This window comes from Tiliqua scincoides, chromosome 4 (genome assembly GCF_035046505.1).
Source record: "Tiliqua scincoides isolate rTilSci1 chromosome 4, rTilSci1.hap2, whole genome shotgun sequence".
NCBI classification, from domain to species: Eukaryota; Metazoa; Chordata; class Lepidosauria; order Squamata; family Scincidae; genus Tiliqua; species Tiliqua scincoides.
In genome coordinates, this window is record NC_089824.1 from 76,855,104 (window position 1) to 76,877,211 (window position 22,108).

The window sequence follows — 22,108 nt, forward strand, 5'->3', positions numbered from 1 at the left end:
ATTGGTGTGTGTGTGCGTGTGTGCGCGTGTATGCGCGCGCGCGCACACACACACACACACACACACACACACACACACACACACACACACACACACGCAATTGGTCCATTTAGTATCCCTATAGAAACTGGCAGTGAGTCTGTAGGATTTAGAGAGGAGTCTTTACCATCTGTACCTGGAGATGCCAGGGATTGAATGTGGAACTCTCTGCCTGCAAAGCACTATTAAACTATGGCCCTTGATTAATAGCTCCCAATCCTATCTTCCTCCCTCCTGCTGATGCAGCTGCGCTGAAAAGGAGTATGCTTTGTCCAATTGGGGGGTTAGGACGCTTCAGAGGGCAAAGGATATTTAAATCCCCTTATCCTTCTGTAGGCCTCCCATCCTGCAATGTGTCTCCTCAGACCTGCACCAACAATTTAGCTGGTACAAGCCTGAGGAGAGAAAGGGGCAGGGAGGCTGCTGATGGGGGGATAGGATCTAGTACACACCATTACCACTGGATCCACCCTTTCCTGCAACCTTCCCGCCCATCATTCCTTTCCCTTCCCTTGTCAATTTGCATTGATATCCAGTATTACATTATGTCTCTTTACAACTCCTAGGAGTAGTTCTCCTGGGGTACTTGTGTACTGCTGAATTTTCCAGCAGTAAATCAGGTACAATGGGCTGTCCGCATCTGCAGTCCTGACATCTGTGGATTTGATCAACCATGGGTTGGCCTATGCCCACCTGCCTCCGCAGCCACTCACCAGCTCTTTTAAATGGATTGGAGAAGCCACCCCCATCCTGAGGATCAGGCCCATCAGGCTGTCAGTCAGGAAGATGGAGGGTGTGGAGCTGCACACCAGCAGGGGATGATGAGAAGGTAGCCAGGACCTGGGAAGGTGTATTGAGGACTAGAAGGCGGATAGGCTGCTGCCTCTGATTCTGTCCCTTTCCAGCCTTTGTTCCCACAGTTCCGTCCCCGCTGCTCACTTTCCTTCCCTCCCCACCCCATTCTGCCCCCTCCCAACCCCTGTTCTGACTTACTGGCACTGGGGGATATGAACCATCCATTGGCTAGGATGCCACTGCTTACTTTTTATTGTGGTGGCCCTGGTGCACCCAATGGCGTATTGTTTGTGACAGCCATATAGAGCCTTAAGCTGCTGCTTTATGTGCTATAAAGCATGTTCACAACACCTCAGGAGTAAGCAGCGCTGGCCGATGCTGAATCTTGGCAGTTGGCCGGACAACAGAGATAAGGTTGTGCTGGGAAGCCCAGGGATGTGGGGAATAGGGGGCAGATCAGGCCTGGAAGAGGGGCAGGATTGGCAGATCAGGCCTCCACCATCTTGTAACCCCCATCCCAGCCTGCCTGGTGTTACACTGGGCTTCCGGATTTTCACCAGCTAAATAGCTGGAGCTGATCTGAGAAACCCCATAGGGATGGCTGGGGCTTTACTTTGGGTAAGGGCAAACATTTCCCCTTACCCTGAGGAGACCTCTAGCCACCTCCTGAACTGTACTGGATTCAGCATAGAGCATGTAGTCCTAATGCGCCAGCACAACTTTGGGTTGGGCTACGCAGTGATTTTGCCCCAATGTACATCACTTTACACTTATTTTCATTGAAATTCATTTGCCATTTGACTGGTCATTTACCACTGTGAAGAGGTCCTTTAAGAGCACTTACCACTGAATTGCTTGCTGTCACCTGCAAACATGTCTACCTCACTGTATACTTTTCAATCCAGGTCATTTATGAACAAGTTAAAAAGGACCAGTTCCAAATCAAATCATTGGGGGAATCCCATGTCTTACTTTGGTTCACTATGAAAATTGCCCATGTATGCCTAATCTTTGCTTCCTGTTCCTTAACTAGTTATCAAACTATAAAAGGACTTGCCCTCTTATTCCTTAGATGCTGATCTACTCCAGATTCTTTGTTGAGAGACTGTCAAAAGCTTTTGACAGCCCGAGTACACAGTGTTAGCTGGATTTCCTCTATCTGCATGCATGTTGACACCCTCAAAGAACTTCAGAAGTTTAGCAAGGCAGGACTTACAGTTACGAAAACCATTCTGGTTTTCCTTCAGCAAGTCTCATTCTTCCAAATGCTTAATAATTTTAATTATGCTTTCCACGTGTTTATCTGAAACAAATGCTAAACTGACCAGTCTGTCATTTCCTGGATCTTCCTTGGCTGCTTTTTTACCTTTTGGTGTTTGGCATACAGGAGATTTAAAGGATAAGTTATATGCTTTAGGTAGAAGCAATTTTATATTTGATTTCCTTTAGAGTGCGATCCTAGGATTGTGCTGGGGCCAGCACAAGTACCTTGCGCTGACCCAGTACTGTCACAAACATACTGTAAGGTACACTTGCACTGACTTGTCTGTTGGCTGGGCTGGCACACATTCGTGTGCTGTCCCGCAGAGACCATATTCAGCCTCTGCACTGATGCTGAGAGGTAAGTTTTCGTCAACCTCCCTAGGCCAGTGCAGGCGTTTGGGGAGGGAAGAACTGGGGTATTCTAGGGCGGGGGAGGGTGGGCGATGGGTGGACCCATGAGTAGCCCAGGCCCGGGTGTGGGTGATACCAGGATCTGGCACTTAGACAGGATCCTAACCCCTCTCCCCGGTGGCCCAGCCAAACACCGAGCTGCTTGGATCTGCGTCACCTCTTTAGCTGGCACAGATCAGAGTAGCCCCATTCGGGCTGCTGCTGCCTGACACAAGGTAAGGGGAAGTGATTACCCTTGCCCCAGCTTGCATCGCAGCCAGCCCCAACCCTGCACTGGATAAAGTGCAGGCCAAGTGGCCTAAGTGCAGGTTAGGATTGGGCTGTTAGAAACTCTTGGTTGGGTGCCATCTGGCCAAATACTTAATTTGTACATACATGTAGATATTGTCATCAGTGTTGTTCACATAAGGATAATTAACTGGTTTTCCATATATGATGTGTAGCTATCATGTGTGGAACATTCCTCTTTGAGTTTTCAGAACAATACTGAAAATTTTACATTTACATTTATTTGAATTCTTTAGGTCATAGAAGGTATTACAGATTTATAAGTCTTTTTTATCTGGTCACTAAACTTTACCAGCTCTGATGTAAGATGTATTTGCATATATTTTGTTCTTTGAGTTCAGTAAGGCAATTGATTTGTCTTCAGTAATTAGACTACAGGCGTGTAATTAAATGGATTACAAGCACTTCAGATGTTTAATTACTTGAAGAGGCTTGTGTTAATGCATGACAAAAAGGCTGTTCTACCTCTGCATGACTATTGGTGGAGGAGATACTTAAAATGTTACACTTCATTGGTTGAGATAAAATGAGAACACTGAAACAAGAAAAAAAGATAATCATATGTGTATGACAGAATAAAAAGTAGCACAAAAGATGGACTAGGAAAATAGGTTACATTGGTAATTTTAAGTCATTCTCACACAGGTCAACACTCTAGTTGCTACAGTAGAAAGAACATGAAAAATATCTTCAGGACAGTAGTATATTGATCTGGAAAGGGGAAGTTTAAGTTATTTTTATGATATTCAGATCTCATATAGAATCTGAGCAAATAAATTGATATTTCATGAAATATATTTAATTCAAAACATGCACACACATACTTTAAAAGCCCTGCTACAGGCAGGAAATGGGTATTTGTGATCAGTACTTTTTAAAATACTTTATTCAATACTTTTGACCAGTTATATCCTTTAGATAGGAAGAAAGTGAGTTAAGCAGGCTGGAAAACTGAGTGAAAAGAATCAGAGTGGCTGGAGGACTGCAGCAGTTGACTGAAAAGCGGACACCTGGCAGAACAATGGTCAGGAAGTAAAAGGAACCTAAGGGAAAGTCATGGAGCTATGAAAAGAAGCACCACACCTCAGAAAGAACCAGTGTGGAACATGGGTAAAAGGAGAGTAGAAGAGAAGGGGCAGGAGAAGTAATGCCTGAAAGGGGAAGATGCAGCACACAGAAGTCCCTCTGGCACTATCCCTAAGCCTTGATCAACAAGGATCACTAGGCTTCCCTAGCACCTCTCTGCAGCCCCAGCTTAAGGGACCAGGAGCTCCCTGGGCTGTTATTCCCAAGGGGGAGTCACAAAGTGAAGAGCCTCCATTGGAACCCATATTTCAACTCGTGTGAAAACACACCATGTATGTGAGACTATGAAAAAGTCTCATTTTACACGTCTGAGTAAACTGAAACCCCACACTCGACTCAACAACATGTACCTGTTTCTTTCAATTAATCTCTAGTTAAATAGAACTGGGAAAATGGCATTCAAATTATCTGATAACGAAAAGAATTATTCTGGGTGTCAGTAGGTGATATAGCATATTAGCTTAAAGCACTGAACTGAGAAGTCTCTAGTAATTTATTTACAATATTTATATCCTACCTTTTTCCTCCCTGTTGGGAGGTGCCCAAGGCACTCTGACTCATCTTGCTTCTCAGGGACAAGCACATAGCATGGAAAATCTATGATTGAGTCAGACTTTTAAGCAAAGCGTCTCCAAACTGGATCAACATAGTGTTGCTGGGGAGTCAACTTTGTCCTCGGTACCATTTCTCCCAATCTAAATTCCACCAGCCATGTCCCTGAAGCTGCTGTTTAATCCTGGGAGGAGGGGGGCAAAAATACATCTGTGGAATAAGCAACAGCTTCATCAGCACCGTTGCTCCAATTCAATTTTCAGCATCCTGCAGCTGCTGTTAAGTAAAAGCATTGAAAGAAGATCCAGTAATGGAACTTCTACATGACAGTAGTTTGAACTTCACTTGCCTCAGTTCCTCCATCTTTCTGCATTGGGTGAAATAAATTGATGCATGTTGAAATACATACATTCAATCAAAGAACAACACTTGAAAGATTAAAGAAGCTAGTTTCAGTTTATGCAAACTTTCCATTTTCCATGTTTTGGATCAGGGGCAGATCTAGTGGACCTGCTATACCAGCAGTTTGCTGATGTTGGTGTAATGTTAACATGATTGGAATCCTATGCTTTAAAACTGCCTGGTCAGCATAAGTGTAGCACCCAGTTGTGCTTTCATATACTGTCAGTCACTGATTCTGATTAGAGAAACTAGAGATTAGAGAAATTAATTTCATTATGCTATTACTGTTTCTGAGCACATAACACTGCTTTTGCTAAAAGCAGTGTTGATAGTTTTTATTTTTGATCCTTTCTTCATTTTTCCCCAAACTAGCAACATTAAGCTATATGTAAGTATGCTCAGAGTACAGAATTTCTAACAATAGGTATATCTGTATTTAATTCTTCTAATTAAATAAAGGTATTCATAGTTTTAAATTTAATACTATACCAAATGGAAAAATTTAATGTGCTAAATTATACATACAATAGTATATTTCATTGTGATAGGGGGTGGAGCCCCAAGGTGCAGCCTGAGGTGACAGGGGCCCATCCTTTCCAGAAGCGGGGGAGCTCTTCACTGGCTAACATGATCAGGGAGAAAAAAGGCTAAAGAGTCCCTCATAAGCATACCTCTATGATCTCAAAGTTTGCAGGGAAGGAGGTTATGGCTGCACCCTAGTAGTCCATTAAGCCGGCTAGAATCATGTCGCTGAACCTTGCCTCCCATTCACCCACAAAAGGGGGCTGTTAGACTCTCTCCCTCTGCTCCCAGCTATTGCTGCCCTCATCCTTGGTTGAGGTCTGGTCTTTTATGCCTGACTTCCTGCAACACAAGCACCTTGCTTCCTCTTCTGCCCTTCCCTTCCCCAGTGAACCAGAAGTAGCTTCTCAGGGAGTGCATGAGCCACTATATTATGCACAGCCACTATAGTGATATCTTCTTGTATCACCTATCAGAGCATTGGCAGGCCTTCTGGAGAAAGATGTCCATATGGAAGCAACATCAGGCAAGTCTGAACCCAGACATCCATCTTGTTAAAGCAGTGAACTGAGGGCCCAATCCCATCCAACTTTCCAGCACTGATGCAGCCGCAATGCAGAAATGCAAGGGAATAAACATTCCTTATCTTGAGGAGGCCTTCATGATTGCCCCCGAACCATAGGACAAAGCATGCACCCCATTGTATGGCTGCATCAATACTGGAAAATTGGATAGGATTGGGCTGTGAGTTTTATAAATAAATAAATAAAGATTGCATATATTTTATGTTTTCCCAAAATGTTCAATTTTTCCCCAAAACATACAAAAAGTAACTTATTCCCCTCTGTGTCTGAGGGGAACTTTTGTAAGTTCAGCCATTTCATCTCTTTGTTCTCCATACAGTATTTGCATGTAACATGGTTAGCTATTAGCTGCAAACATAGACATAAATTGGCTATAACAACAATAGAAGAAAGAAACCACTGCAGGTATAGAAACCACTGCAGGTATAACCTAATTATCCACAGATTTTTCACCAGAGGTTTTACCTCAACGCTATGAGACGGGCCCTTTAAATTAAAGGAAAAAAATCATTTAACAATAGCCTTGTTAATGTGAGAGAGGGCAGCTGGCTGACAATCCATCAATCATTCTCTCTTTATGCACTTAGAACAACTTCAAAGACCCCTCCCTTCCCCCCAAGCATGTGAAAGAATGCTAGATGGCAATGATTATCACCTCCTCCATTCTTTCCCCTCAAGCTGCAGCTCCTGGTGAAGGGAGGGATTGCTGCCTCTGAGTGAAGTGAAGTTTTTCTAAGTGCTTGGAGAGAGACTGATTATCTGCCTGATGCATTACAAAGGTCAGCAAGGCTGAGCAAAGGGACATTATTTTTTTAAATCAATTTGCTTTAATGTGATTTTTGCCATCCATGTGAGTTCTGGGAACAGAACCATTGCAAAGACTCAACCTGTATCTTTATTTTTTGCTTTTGGCACTGATTCTTCCAAGCCATGTCCCCAGCTAAAACATGATCTGTAACAGTGTAGTTTATATATGAGACATTTTGAAAGCCGGGGAATTCTAGTCTTAGGTATTTGATAGTGTTTAGGGGTTTACACTTTTAGCAGGGATGTTTATTAGGAAATAACACATACATATTCAGTATGTCACCTAGCATGATAAAGTGTTCACAGCCTTCAGTGCACAACATGAAATGCGTGAAACTCGTGAAATAAATTAAAGAAGGTTTGGAACTTAGCCAAGTCTGGTATTTAATTTGTTCCTTTACCGCTGAGAGAAATCAATGTTAACCAATGTGAATCTTCTTTTAAAAAAAAATCAGATATGTTTGCAACCTGGCGTACATAACAAATAATGGTAGATATCAGCAAGATTGTCAACTGAAAGTAAGAGAGCCATGCTTCTTACTTGATAATTTGTAATAATTTGAAAGGAATTGAAAGGAATCTTACTTGAAAGGAAGATTCAACTTGATAATACAATTCAACCGTTCTCTAAAATCCATACCTGAAATGAAACTGCTAATATTATTTGTGTCTTTGTTTAGGTTTTCAGAATGGCAGAGACGCAGGGTTTGATGGAGAGGTTGGAAAATGCTGTAATTAGGCTGGAAGCATTGTTTACACACAGGGTTGCTGGAGTGGAATGTGGCACTGTGAATGGAATCAATGGAGGTATGCACTTATCTTTTCAGAAGTTTTATTTCTCACTTGGAATGTAGGAAACCCAATTAGCAAATATATGTGGTGGGGGTGGTGGCAGTAGCATTTGTTCCAAAAGAAGGTAAAGGATAAGTCACCCTTTCCTATCTCACCTTTATGTTAGCAATAAATATTTTTTGGATTTATATGCAATATTCTCAAGGACAACGTCCGGCCAGGATGGAGGATGGACATCACATTGTAAGCTCTGCATTCCATCACCACCATTTTAAACAGAAATTTCAGGGCAATCTAGAAATCAAAATAGCCTCTTCAGGAAACTCCCCCCCCCCCCCAAGAATAGTTTTGATGGTTCTGACATTGCGGGTTGTTGACTTTCAGCTTGTGTGTCTCACAAAGCAGCTAAAATGGCTGTTGAAGCAATCAACATGCTGTGAGATGCCCTTATAACAAATATAAAGTGAGTGACAAGATCTTCTTGAAACCGTCTCCCTTCCTCAGAACTACGTGTTTATGCTGGCAATCTTTATCCTTTTTCTTGTGGGCATGCTTTTTGGGAGTGCTTAACAAAAATCAGGATAAGCCTCTGCTTTCAGTTTTTATGGTGCAAACAAAGAAACAGGCCTGAAGGACAATTATGGCAGCCAAAAAAATCTCCAGGCATTTCTGCTCCATTAACTACACATGCCACCCATTCCATGGAATAGTGAAAATATGTACAAGTTATTAAAACAAGTTGCTTCACTTTGCCTCATCATTGAGCTGACCTGAATGGACCATGAAAAAGATTTACAGGTTGTGCCTTGGTATCCGCAGGGGTTCTGCTCTTGGAACACTGCGGATACCAATATCTGCAGATAATCAGACCCACAGATCAGGGCGAAAAATATCTGCATGTGACCAAAGCTGCACCCTGGTTGCGTCTGGAGGGTGTACTGAGGGCTGGGGAGGCTGTGCGTGATTTGGGGGACCTCGTTGAGTCAAATCTGCGGATAAAAAATTTGCAAATGACAAGTACTAGCCTTGTTTCAAATTTTGTTGTCTTTTCAGTTGTACAATTAAGTAGTATAAGGACAATTTAAGGACACTTTTTAACTTAACACCTATAGGTCTTGTTGCTGTTTTTATACTATTTTTATAAATAGTTTTTATACTATTTATAAAAAATTTTTAATACTATTTTAATTATATGCTGTTGCTGTTACATCTTTTAATCTGCTCCAATATCATTTTAATTGACCATATTTGATGTAATGTTTTAAATGTTTTGTTTTAATTGATTTTATTTAATATTTTTATTATGTGGCATAGTGTTTGCTGTTGAATACTAGTTTGAGCATTACAGAAGTGGTATAGAAATCTTTGAAATAAGTAGTATAGTTGTGAATGTATGCAGAAACAAGTGTTGCAAATGTGGGAATGGCTGGAACCAGTACTGCATCCTTTCAACCCACATGACTGAGGAACCAATAAGGGCCTAGTACTGAGGTATTCAATCTGTGCGTCCTACCTCCCTAGGGAGGCATGGCTAGCCGACAGGGGCATCCTGAGGCATCTGGGGAGAGAGGTAGCCACAGCTGCTCTGCTTTGCTCTTCCCAGCTCAGCTGAGCTGCAGGTGCTGCCTCCTGATTTGCTGCTTTTCCCGAGGCTAAGAGGTGGGTGGGGCAGTGTGAAACATGGTGGGGGGAGGTGGGGGAGAAGGCTGGCTGGGTAGCTGCGGAGGTGCCACATCTCATCATGGAGCTCTCTCCATGTGCAACCTTGCCCCAGGACTACATTTCCCAGTGTTCCCCTCACCCTGGGCATCCTGGGAATGGTCAAGGCTGGAGGAGAGTAGAAGAGTGTGGAGGTGCTGCATCTCATCAGCACAGGGCGCGCTCCTGTCAGGCTTCAAACTGGGAGGGAAGAGCAGCTCAGCAAAGGAGGGAGCCAGCCTGCTCGTGGGGGGGGGGGGTGTCCAAATGCTCTAGCCTGCACTCCTCCGTCTTGCCTGGGGGAATGGGGTGGCATCTGCATCTACTTTGGGGTGAGCTGTAATCTTGTTCTCTGTGGCTGCAATCCTTTCCACACTTTCCTGGGAGTAAGCCCCATTGATTCAAATGGAACTTACTTCTGAGCAGACCTACATAGGCTTGGGGTCTGTGTCAGTTTAATGAAGGATCCTCACCTTTCTCTTTTTCCTCCCCCTTCAAAAAAAAGCCACTCTTGATGGCTTTGTCTCCAAAAATTGATTAAAAATAAAAATCCCCATTCCTTTTTAGCCATTCCCCTTTTTCCTCCTGCCTCCTTTTGGGGGGAGCGGTACTCTGTTGGCTGCTATTGTAAGACAAAAGGCACAATCCTAGCTAGGTCTGCTCAGAAGTAAGTCCTATTGTGTTCAATGGGACTTACTCCCAGGAAAGTGAGGTTAGGATTGCAGCCAAACAGTCTCTAGGTTTCAATTTGCATCAGTTTGCAATTAGCAGATACACACAAAACAAAGTCTTCCCCTCCCCCAGCAAATTCATCACTTCCCCCTCCCTTTCCCAAACCCTCCAGGTGTGCTGCTAACAAACTCAGGGCATGATCCTAACCAGGTCTACTCAGAAGTAAGTCCTATTTTGTTCAATGAGGCTTACTCTCAGGTAAGTGTGGTTAGGATTGCAGCCTCAGAGTACTAGTAGCTTTTTTTTGTTTGTTTCTAGTGTATAATTATAACACCTTCATCCCCATTTTGGGGTTAACTGAGGTGAGATGTTGTAATGGGGAGCTGTGGCCAATGGCCACAAGGATCAGGGGAGGTGTGAGCTGGAAAAATTTGAGAACCACTGGCCTAGTAAGTTATGTAGAGCTACTACTGTGGGCTTGCTTGGTTGCTCAGGCTAATCAATATCTCTTCATTGAGCAATAGCCTGGCCTTGTCTTGCCAGACTTCGATTACCTGCCTGACTTTTGCTTCTGGCCCTTCTGTTCTTTGCTCCCTGATTTGGCATGCTACCCTAGCCTATCTTGACTGCACCTGCTGTCTCTGGTACCTTTGCCCCTTGTATGCTTTGCACTAACCCACCCAACAACAACCTACCTCAAAGCTAGGCCAAGGACTGACAATAATCATACAATCAGCAAAAAAGGTTGGCATCAGAGGCCAGCCAGATTGGGCACTGGCCACAGACCTCCTAGACAGCCCATCCTGTCAACCCCTAAAGCCCCTGCCCATCCGGAGCACTGATGACACAAAGAAGAACTCTCTTTATCCTTTGCCTGGTTTCTGGGTAGCAGATAGCAAAGAAATCTACAGTGTGGCTGCTGTTTCCCCTTCCCATTGCCTGGTAAGTATCCCCCCCCCTTACCAGATGATTGAGGTTAGTGGGGAAGCAGCTGCTGTAGTACTCCTTCTTCCTTCAGACTGGGTGTTATCTTAAAATTCCTCAATGCCTCACCTCTGACACAGCATCACAGGCTGGTGCATCCAGGAATTTTTAAATTGAGCCAGGCATGAAGGAGGAAGGACTCTTGTGGCTGCTGCTCCCAATCTATTACTTAGACAGCTTGTCAGGCAATGGGAGTGGGAAGCTGTTGCTTCAGCGAATGGACTTTTCCATCTACTACCCATTCTCTGGACAGAAGGGGCAGTGATCTGGAGAACTTGTGCCTGTGAGACTGCAAAAAGCTGAGGTTAAGCCTGAGCACAATCCTTGGCTTCAGCCAAAAACATTTAGCAGTCCTAAAACAGGGAGAAACAGATCTAAGAAATAAACACAGAATAGAAAAAAATGATAGAAAAGTTTTTTAAAGCGTAAGAATAAAGAAGAGAAAAAAGAGATAAAAGGAAAAATGGCAAAATTAAGTAGAAAGGAAGGGAATACAAAGAGGAAAAAAACTAAAATCTTTTACCTACCTACAAAAAGTCTAATAGAAAACTGAGAAGGGAAAGCCTTTATCATTGGAACTACTTAGTACCTTGTTTTCTGTGGCCTCATATATAATTTCGGTCATTATGCTATGTACTATTGGCGTTGTATAGATCTGGCCACTGCGTTATTTAGCTTCTTGTAAAGTTTTGATTAACTATCTGTACTAGTATCCTCCCTCTGTTAGTGGCTGTAATTGGATATAATTGCTGAGCCACAGAGTGGTTTTCTTAATCTCTAAATTTTGCTGCTATAAATTAGTGGCTAATACTGAAAGTGGAACGCTGGGTTGGTAGGTTACTATTTGAGTTCACTGTGAGGTCTGGCACAGATTTCTAGAAATAAAGAATGGGTTTGAAAAACGTTTTGTTGCCCTATAGAAGAGGCTCATACAAGAAAAGGCTATGTAAGCACATATGTTTGTCCAGCGGATGGAAGCCCAGAAATTCTTTAGGCTTAAAGGTGAGAGAGAAGAGAATGACACACAACATGCAGCCTAATAGCTATTCAGCAGCTTCATTGCTACAAATACATTTTCTGTGAAAAAGCAAGCATTCTGTTGGCGTGAGAACACTTTCTTCAACTTTTAAAATACTGAAAAAATAAAGAATAAACATTATACGCAGTTAGTACTGAAAACATACAAGCTAAGAAGTGAAAACATTTGGAGAATATCTCCTAACGTCCCCTCTCAAAATGGAGTCTGTTTACACTGGCCATTCAAAATATATGAACTTTACCAGATAGATTTAGTGACAGTATTTTATCCCACAGGTGTAGCACCATACATTGAAGCCTTTGATAGACTTCTGAATGGAAGTGTAGCTGAGTTTCTAAGGAATAGTAAGATCCTTGATGGTGATGTGAAGATACATGTAAGTACTTTTCTACATTTAATCTCCCAGTTGTTTTAAAATTTCCTTGAATGTAGCCTTGAATGTCTTTCTTTGTCTGACTGCATAGGAGGTGACTAATACAACTATACTGCCCTTCCACCCCTGTAGTGTAGCGGCTAATAGACTGAGCTGTGAATGAAGACTTCCCTGGTTTGAATTTCATGTCTGCTGTGAACTCACTAGCTGGCCATAGGCATGCCAATTCTTCTCAACCCTAGCTGCACTGTATACTTATAACACAATCCTATGCATCTACACAAAAGTCAGTTCCACTGAATTCTGTGGGGCTTACTCTCAGGTAAGTATGTAGACAATTGCAAGCCTATGGCCCAATCCTATGACAGTGCAGTGTCAGTAGGACAATTGACATATCCAAAGCAAGTAGGCTTCAGCACATGAATCTATCTCAGAAAGAGCACTGCATGGGCCAAACATTGTACTTACAGCTGATGAAGCGATCCTACTGCAGCAGTCACCTGATTTATTTATTCTTTAGGCAGTTTTCATTCTGCCTCCCCCCATAATTGGGGTGCTCAAGACTGCATATACTCACATGCATGCCTTTTGCATCATTTTTGGGATCTAGCAGCATGCGGTCAGTATGCTGCTCTCCCTGTCCACCTGCAGCTATCTGCCATACACATGGCAGCAAGGAACAGGGGGCTTGTGATCACTGAGAAGTGTCCCCCCTCCACCATTGGAGTCAGAGGATGCTGCCAATCCTGAGAGCAGAGAGACCCCTCCCCCTGCAATCTTGCCCTTAGGCAGCTAAGGTGAAAAACTAGGGTGGGAAGAAGAAATTCCTATCTACTAATGAAACGACCACAAGTGTGATCAGGTCAACTTTTTTATTGCTCCATTCAAAGATGGAGCATTATATGAAAGAGAACCACACAGGTGGGGTTGCCAACCATCTCCTCTCAGCTGGGTGGTTGTACCATGTACAACATGGTAAGTTATCTGACAAACTCCAAAGTAGCAGGTGTCAGTGAGGTCTGGCTGTATCAGTCTTATCACTTTCTCTCATTGAGTTTACAAAGCCACAGGGGCTTGACTGGAAAGACTATGTCAGCAGCCTTACCAAATGGCAGCTGGGCTCATATTGGCACTGCAGGCAGACAAGCTGTAGGCTTCCCTTAGGGTCTGCATGGTGTCTGTGTGACTGCTACCTGTGAGGAGCAGGAAGAAACGCAGGGAGAGTAACATGGAATAAATGCATACTTGTTGTTTGTGGGGGAGAGTGGTGCCGACAGAGTGTATGTGCAGTGGTGCCTTTGTGGGAGCATGTGGCTCAGATCAGTGCTTTCTCCTCTCCTATGGGGGTGGGCTAGAGTGCAGCGCTATGACTATTCCTTTGGCAGTGGTGCAGTCCTGGTAAACAAAATGTTAGCCCAGCAGCAGTAATAGTTGGAGTCTTTGGTATTCATCAAGGAAAGCAGATATTTACTGCTATTGGCTTTTACATAAGGAAGGAAGGCAAGACAGTCTATAGCAAAGACACATACAATAATACTGAGGGATCAGTATTGGGACGATGACAACACGAGACAGATATGCAGCATAAATACATTGTGGCATGGGATACCATCCCTCCTTTGCTTAACTGCATGAGGATCGTTGTCCTCCCTTGTTGAGCTGGTGGAGGTTCCATGCAGATTTTTGTGTGTGAAGTCCTCCTAGGGCAGAGTCCCTACAATAAGAATTCTGAGAACACAAGTGTTAACACAGTATCTTGCCATACATGTTGTGAGGGAAAACAGATTTGTGCAAAATGCTCGCTTTGTGCTCTTTCTCCATAGTTCTCATCACCAAAGTTTCTGTGTGTGCTCTAAGTGTGGATGACAAGAGGCCAAAGAAATAAAGCTCTGTGCCCCACACACTATCACCTGAGCTGTATGGTCCCCTTGCCAGGGTTCAAGTATTAGGCTTGGTGTGCAGTGATTGGCTGTGTAGTCACTATCCTGTGCACTGTTGTAGGAAAGTGGGTGGGACAGAGGGATGGTTGGATGGTAGAAAAACTCTCTGTGAATTTTTCCTCTCTGTACACCAGCTTTATATTTGGTGTACTGTTTTTCTGGCATGGGGGTGTGTCCGTCATCTGAAATGGTTTAGGATATGGTGTACATCGACTCCTTGTTCTATCTCCTGCTCATCTCCTACCCATGTTTCCATCCTGTTTTGGTCTGCCTGCCAGCAGGTGTTGCATCAGCATTGGGGCTTGTCCACTAGTAGGCCCAGCTACTGTACCTGTGTCCAACAACATATGCTGCTCAGATTGTTGTAGCATCCATATAGGATTGGGCTGCTAGTTAACTTTATTGGGTTATTATAATACATGTGAAATGCTTTGTGCAAACACACTTGGAATATCATGATTCATGATGATAGTGTAGCTAAGTCTACAATTTCAAAATGTCTCCCACAATGCTAAAAGCTATTAAAAGCATAATTTATCACTATATATTTATTGCCAAGCCGCTAAAATTAAAAAAGATAATTGGGGTCCATACTCTGAGTACAATCAGTTTCTGCTGTTAGTCTGAATGTCCTCCCTTCATCCACGTCCACATGCATCGACCAAATTATCGTGATGGGAGAGGCATGTTATTACAGTTTTCAGTTCTGTAAACACAGAAACAAATTTATAAATCACTACAGTATATGGGTTTCATTGAAAGTAGTGCAGGAGAAACAAAAGGCAACTAAAATAGAGAACGAAAGGAATGCAGACATGCTTTAAATGTGGGGGGGGGGGTGACTGTGTTGAATGATAGCCTGAGGCCTATTATATCTTTGAACCACAAGCCATCTGCATATGCGGCAGAGGTTGTTATTAATATACAGACTGTACTGGTCCAGCTGGGCAAATTTCACATTACTATGAAATTTGGGACATAGACACTGCACCACTGCTGAGTGATGAGGAAGAGCTGTCATGTCCTGAGATGAGCTGAATTTTAAAGCAACCCATTACAGGAGCAGGAGGCAAATTTCTTCCACTGTAGATTGTATGAATAACTATTAGAGTGAATACTAATCAGACTGAAGCCTGTGCACTAATGCCTTAAAGAAGAAAAGCCTGACCTATTAGAACAGGAGAGATTTTGTTTTTTAAAAAAATTTCATTTAAAAAAGTAAACTTATGCTGAACTGGTGATGGAGAGAGTTCTGTCATAGGTCACAAGTGACATTATGTGCACCATCCAGTGAGACAGGCAGCCAAACTCCACACTGCATCTAACAATTGCAGTAGAAGTGCCTGAAGAAATAATGTTTTAAGCTTGCATTTGAAAGCAGCCAGCTGTTAAAATCGTAATATTTTTCCACAGTAGGCAACTAGTTACCTCATGTTAACAAACTGAAAACCACAAAGAGCCAATATGTTACAATCAATCTTAAATGGGTTTTCATTTGGACATTGCATGTACTTTAGAGAAATGCTAGAGGAATTTATGTTACAGCTATGTCCGTTATACAAATCTGATATTTTTGTTTATGTATTTGTAATTTTTCAGATTAAAAATTAGTTTAGTCTATTATTACAGAAAACAAATAACTTATGGCCAAATCCTAAAGGTGCCTAGCGCTGCCAAAATGAGTGTTCCAGTGGCACTAGAAATGTTCTGGCTGTCACAAAAGGCAACACTCTGGAGTGTGCAGCCTGGCCGCCACTTCAAGCAGTTAAGTGCACCAGCTCCACCTAAACTATGGCCATGGAACCCACCTGCACATATAAGTGTGCGCAGGGAGTAGAACAGGATGGGAGCATGGAGGAGGGCAGATCAGGACCAGGAAGGGGATGGTTTTGGCAGCAGTGGCATCTGCCGAGTCCTAACCCCCTTCCCAAGCTCCGTTCCGTCCCAGCTCCATGTGGACTTGTGCCAGTGAGATTGCTGGCTCAGGTCTGAGTAGGCCTAGCACAGGCTTACCCTGGGGCAAGGGAACAAATGTTCCTTATCCTGAGGAGGCCTCCGGAGGTTGAAACTCCTTCACAGGATACAGTGAGTGCCGCATTGGTGCCACTGCATCACCACACAGGGAGTTAGTTAGGATTGGGCTGTTCAATTATATATGTTACTATAAAAACCTGAAATCCATCACTGTGCGATCCAGCAAGTAAAAGCACAAGAGTTCCAAGTTTCTTGGGAGATCAACATTCTAACCAGTCAGAACAAGAATCTCTGGAGCATCTTTGGAGATTCTCAGTCTGACTAGTCAGAACACTAAAACACTGGGTGTTTTGGTACAGCACTTTCTAGTTCTTACTAGTCAGAATGCGAATCTCCAAAGATGCTCTGGAGCTTTGCACTTAGATTAGTTGGAACCAGAAACTTCCAAGGTGCTCAGGAGCTTTGCATTTTTACTCCTTGAAACTAGTTTGTTTTATTACAGAAACTAGTTCTGATGGATTTTGCGTTTTTACTGAAGTATATATAAATAACTTTAAAACCGTTTTAATTTGATTCTGGTTTTAGGAATGTGAAATAATCTGGTAGGAAAAATTATGCTGGACTAGATAGGCCTTTGACCAGTTCCAGCTGGGTTTTCTTATGTTGTTATCTTTTCTGTTTCAACTGGAGTGGGTGTGGTAAACACATGCAGGAAGTCTGAAATTCAATCCTTGGCATCTTCAAGGTATAGCTGAGAAAAATTATTGTCCAAAGCTCTGAAGAGCTACTGCCAGTGTTGACAGTACTGAAATAACTGGACCAATGGTTTCACTCAGTATGAGACTTTCCTATTTTTCCTAACTGCTCCAGCATACTTTTATTTTGTTCTGTGAACAGAATGCTAAAAATATTTTTTTCTGATGTCAAGCATATGTGATGGATCATACTGCCTCCTACACAACTATATTTAGGAGAAGTTAATACCAGGCAATCACTTCTCCAGCACACTGGAGGATGTAGTTGTAGCTCATCTACACATGCAGCCAATGAGGTGGTAGAATCCTGAGGTGGTAGAGTGAATTGCAACCATTCTTGCTTTGTGGAGGATGTTGTATTGGAACATACCCCCAACATTAAAATCAGACACCACAGGAAAAGGTGGTAGTCCAGAATGTCCTCTTTTCAGGGTTTTTATTTTCAGGGAGTGTTTTTCCCCCCCACAACTGTGTATTTAGAACCCTGATTCCCCACTTACACCTGTACATGATGTTCATTCTATCTACCTCTGTACCCCATTCTGCTGTATGTGTTAACAACAGATTAACCTGCCTATCCAACTCTAACAGACAAAAAGAATGGTAATTTATTCTTTCCTTTATCCTCATTACTTTCCAGGACATTGTGTGGAAAAGCAAAAGTGTCCTTTATGTTTGTGGAAGAAATTAGCAAAACAAAAGTAGCAAACAAAGTGTTTCTCATCATACTTAATTTTAAGACAATGAACACTATCATGAGAGCCACACATGAATTTTTATGTCTTTGAGAGCATGCTAAAAATAATGAAATTCACATGAAAAGCAGTAATAGACTAGAGCTGCAATTTTATATGCCCTTTCCCGGGAGCAAGTCTCATTGAACATAAAGGTAGACATGGATAGGATTGTGCTGTAGGAGTACGAATAGAATTGCCTTATACTGAACAGGTCCCTGGTCGATCTGGATCAGTACTGTCTACACGGACTGAAAGAGGTTCACCAGGATTTTAGGGAGATCTACAGATCCCAGTCCTATCTGCAGATATTGGGGACTCACCTCCTCCCCTGGCATGATCCATCACTCTTCTAGAGAGGTAAAGTCTTTTGTAAAGACTTTTGTAAAGGTAAAGACTGTTGAAAAGACTTTCTTCGTGGTAACTTAACTAAAATGCATGTTTCACAGGATTAGGCTGTGTTGATAAAATTGCACTTATGTGGACACATGTTGAAAGAGGGCAGATTACACAGAATGAGTTTATCCTGTGGTAATCTCCATTTGAACCAATAGAGGAAGGGGATTGAAATGTCACATAGGAGGGATGTAGGAGGGAAGTGGGAAGGATGCAGAGGAGTTGATGTACACCCCTTCCTAACCCTCCTTCAGACAAAGGGCATACTCCATATGCCAGAAAAATGCTTCACAAGTAGAGATGTCACAAGTAGAGCAGGCTTAGGTAGGAGTAACCCCATAAGTAACAATAGGAAATAGTAGAAAATTGCACCTCCTGCATCCTCTGACCTCACCCACTATACTATGATGGAGCATAGAATACAGATTACATTTGGCAGCTAATCACAGCACACCAATCCCAGTACTAAAGCTCCTGCCAGGGAGTCTATAGCTCAGAGGAGAAGACATGCAGCATACCTCTCTGGTGTCTCTAAGGGCAACTTTGGTGATGGGAACCATGGTGAAAGGGCACTTGGTACACAAAAGGAGCATTTTGCATAAACAACCTCATGTCCCTCACAACATGTATGGCAAGATATCTTGTTAACTCTTGTCTTCTCAGAGTTCTTATTGGAGGTATTCTGCCCCAGGAGGTTTCCATATACAAACATCCCAACTGGAACCTCTGCCTCCCCAACACAACAGGAGAAAATGCACCCCACACAGGTAAACAGAAGAGGGAAATCCCATGCTGCAAATGTGTTGATGCTGCATCTCTCATGTTTATGTTCCCCCTTCTGACCATCCAGGATTATCAGATGTATCTCTTCTATTAACTTTGTTGCCTAAGCAACCCTTCCTTTTGCTACAGCTAAGTGTTGGGAGCATCTGCCCAGTTTCTGGGAATGTCAGGGACTCAAACTACTCCTACTGCTGACCAAATGCTCATCAGAACTCCTTTTGTTTTTCAGGGCTGCACCATTGCCTCAGGGCAGAGGTGTCTAAAGTTTTTGGCAGGAGGGCCACATCATCTCTCTGACACTGCTGCGGGGGCCAGGGAAAGAAATAATTAATTTACATTTAGAATTTGAATAAATTTACATAAGTTTACATAAATGACTATATTAAAGATGAACTTGTATGAATGAATGAAGGTCGTGAAATAGCTCAAGGCTTATAAAAGGCCTTGCACAAAGCAAGGCTGGCCTTTCCTTTGCTGCCACTGCTGCATCACAGACATGAAACAGCAAGCAGTGGAGGAAGCCCTCATCCCACAGCTCACGCAAAGAGGTCAAACAGTTGCCTTCACGCTGAGAGCAGTTGTGTCGGGCCAGTGCAGGCTGCAACAAATCTCTGGAGGGCCAGAGGCTCATTGGAGACTGGGGGCTCCCTGAGAGGCCTTTGGGCACCCCTGCCTCAGGGGTTTCAACAGTGGTCCTCTCCAGAGTTCTACTGAAGACCCCCTCCCCAAAGAGGGAAAGGTAATGCTGCAAGCCACCATGATCTCACCCCCTGCAGGGAACCACTGCATGTATACTCTAGTGACACCACTCTTCCTCACTGAGTATGCATCTCAGGCCAGAGCACAGGTGTTGCTGATGGTGTTGTCTGTTCCTTGTTACTCTCTCTGTGATTCTCCTTGATCCCCAAAGGCAGCTGTCCCACAAGTAAGGACATCATGCAGACACTAAGGGACACCTATAGCCTGCCTGCCTGAAGTGACTAGTGTGATCTCAGCTGATGTTTGGTAAGGTTGCTGGCTTTCTTCTTCCAGTCAGGCCCTTGTGGCTTTACAAGCTTCATGGCAGACAGTGAACCTACTAGTATAGACGGACCTCACTGCCATCTGTGACTTAACTCTCTGTCAGCTAATTTGCAATGGAACCACAGCCTTGCTGGGAGTAGATAGTTGGCAACCCCACTTGAATTTCTCTTTCAGATGCTGCTGTATCACAGATACTGTGATCCTTGGCTGGATCACACCTCTTGTTGCTTTATTAACAGATAGGGATCCCTTCTTCCCATCTTAGTAGTTTCTTATCTCAGCTGGCCCTGCTGTGGGACTCTGTGGGGAAAGGGGCTTCTCTGATCCCTCTCTGATTCTTGGGCTCCAAGGTGGGGGACACTCCTCAGTGATCATGAGTCCATTGTTCTCTATAGCCATGGTATATGTTGGGTGGAGTCAGGAGGGACAGAGTACCAACAGCCATGCCAATAAGTGCCAATGGGGAAGAATACCAACATTTATGCCAGTAGGTGCCAGTGATGAAGCAGAAGGCGTGCGGTGTGCATGAGTGTGGCTAGCTGGGCTGGCTGCTGTAGTAGACGCCCTGTGTCACATGCCAGCCCAGTGACTGGCCAGGCATGCAGTGCTCCCTCTGATAGGTCCATGAGCTGCAGCCTCCCAGCCAGCTATGCCTGTCTGCAGTGATGCAAGATGTTAAACACCAGATGAGGTGCTGTTTGCCTGTCTTCTGATGTGGCTGGATACTCAGAGAGCAGATCTGTGGAGCATCTGCTGTGGGTTCTAGACCTGCTTCCCCCTCCACTTATGTCCCTGCCATGGGTGTTTCTGGCCAGTCATGCAAAAGGTGAGTGTCTTACTGGTTATGGCAATTCCCATGGCTGGGCTTGAACTCATCTTGTATGGCTCCCAGCCTGCCTCTTCATGCAGTATCCTACCAGCATCCTGCTCTGCTCTGCCTGAATGCTGTTGAGGCTCCCCTTGTGACTTGTTCCAGTCCCTCTCCTTGCATAAGGGCTCTTTCCAGCTGGCAGATGTCACGACACTGACTCCACAACACAGACTCTAACTCTTGCCATGGAGAGACTTTTGGAGAGAATGTGTGTTTGTTTCACATTCATCATTGCTCACTTCCAAGGGAGCCAGCTTTCAACCTTTGCTCTCCTTTACTCAGAAAACATATGCTTTCATTGTGTGTGTGTGTGTGTGTGTGTGTGTGTGTGTGTGTGTGTGTGTGTGTGTGTGTGTGTGTGTGTGAGTTGGGGGGGCGGCGCTGGCACACGGACACAATTTAGCTGGCATATATCCAAGTAGCCCCATTGTGGTGGCTGGGGCAGTGATCGGGGTAAGGGGAAAAATATCCCCTTGCCACAGTCAACTCCAAGCCTGCTCTGCATACAGTGTAGGCCCAGGTGGCCTGCGTATTCCAGCACAGGTTAGGATTGGGCTAAAAACATCATAAGTTTTAAATGAATGAATGAATGAATGAATGAATGAATGAATGAATGAATCATTCATTATGGCATACTGATATGCATTTGTGAGTTGGTTGGATGTTGACAAAAAATAATTAAAATAAAATATTTTAATTACAGAAAATGATAATTATATCTATTTATAATCTATGTACATTTTAATAAGTGTCCTGCTTAGTGTATTTTCTTCTTGTTAAATTTTTCTGGGAGCTCAGCGTCTCAAACTGCATCATGAAATGGAGATTTAAATAGTCTTTTGAGACTTGGTGCTGGTCCAACATCTGTGCTTTACCTTAACAAGTCAAACAATGAATGTTTTTCTTCTGCATGTCTTATAGACCATGTGTCCTATGCATTATGTTTGCAGCTGCTGCCTTGTTCTCAAAGATCATTGAAAATAACACTGTGTTTTGTTTCAGAAAACACCTGTTGCTTAGAAAACCCTTACATACCTGACTGAAAAGAAAACATATTATATTTCCTTACATATATTCCTTTATTAATGTTTTAGCAGCACTGAATACATATTAATTAGGGATTAAATTCGAAACACTTTGGGGATAATTTTGTGCTTTATGTTTTCGTTAGAGAAAAATGGCCATAACAAATGTCTGCTACTGTGTCTATCCTAGTTAATTTACTGTATTTGTTTTAATTGCTCATCTTGAGCTCAGGTAAGTTGCACACTTGCTGATACTTTGTAGCTGTGTTTTACAATTAGTGTCTTCTATGTTTTAATTAT

General features: G+C 43.2%; 1 protein-coding gene across 2 annotated transcripts in view; it reads left to right on the plus strand.

Moving 5' to 3' along the window:
• The window catches only part of CAP2 (cyclase associated actin cytoskeleton regulatory protein 2), a 58,134-nt gene that overhangs the window by 2,636 nt on the left and 33,390 nt on the right, over positions 1–22,108 (plus strand). For both annotated transcript variants that reach the window (XM_066624786.1, XM_066624785.1), the window contains exons 2-3: positions 7,430–7,556; positions 12,210–12,310. In XM_066624786.1, the coding sequence (XP_066480883.1) occupies positions 7,439–7,556; positions 12,210–12,310 (219 nt within the window). In that variant the 5' untranslated portion in view covers positions 7,430–7,438. The remainder of the gene's footprint in view (positions 1–7,429; positions 7,557–12,209; positions 12,311–22,108) is intronic.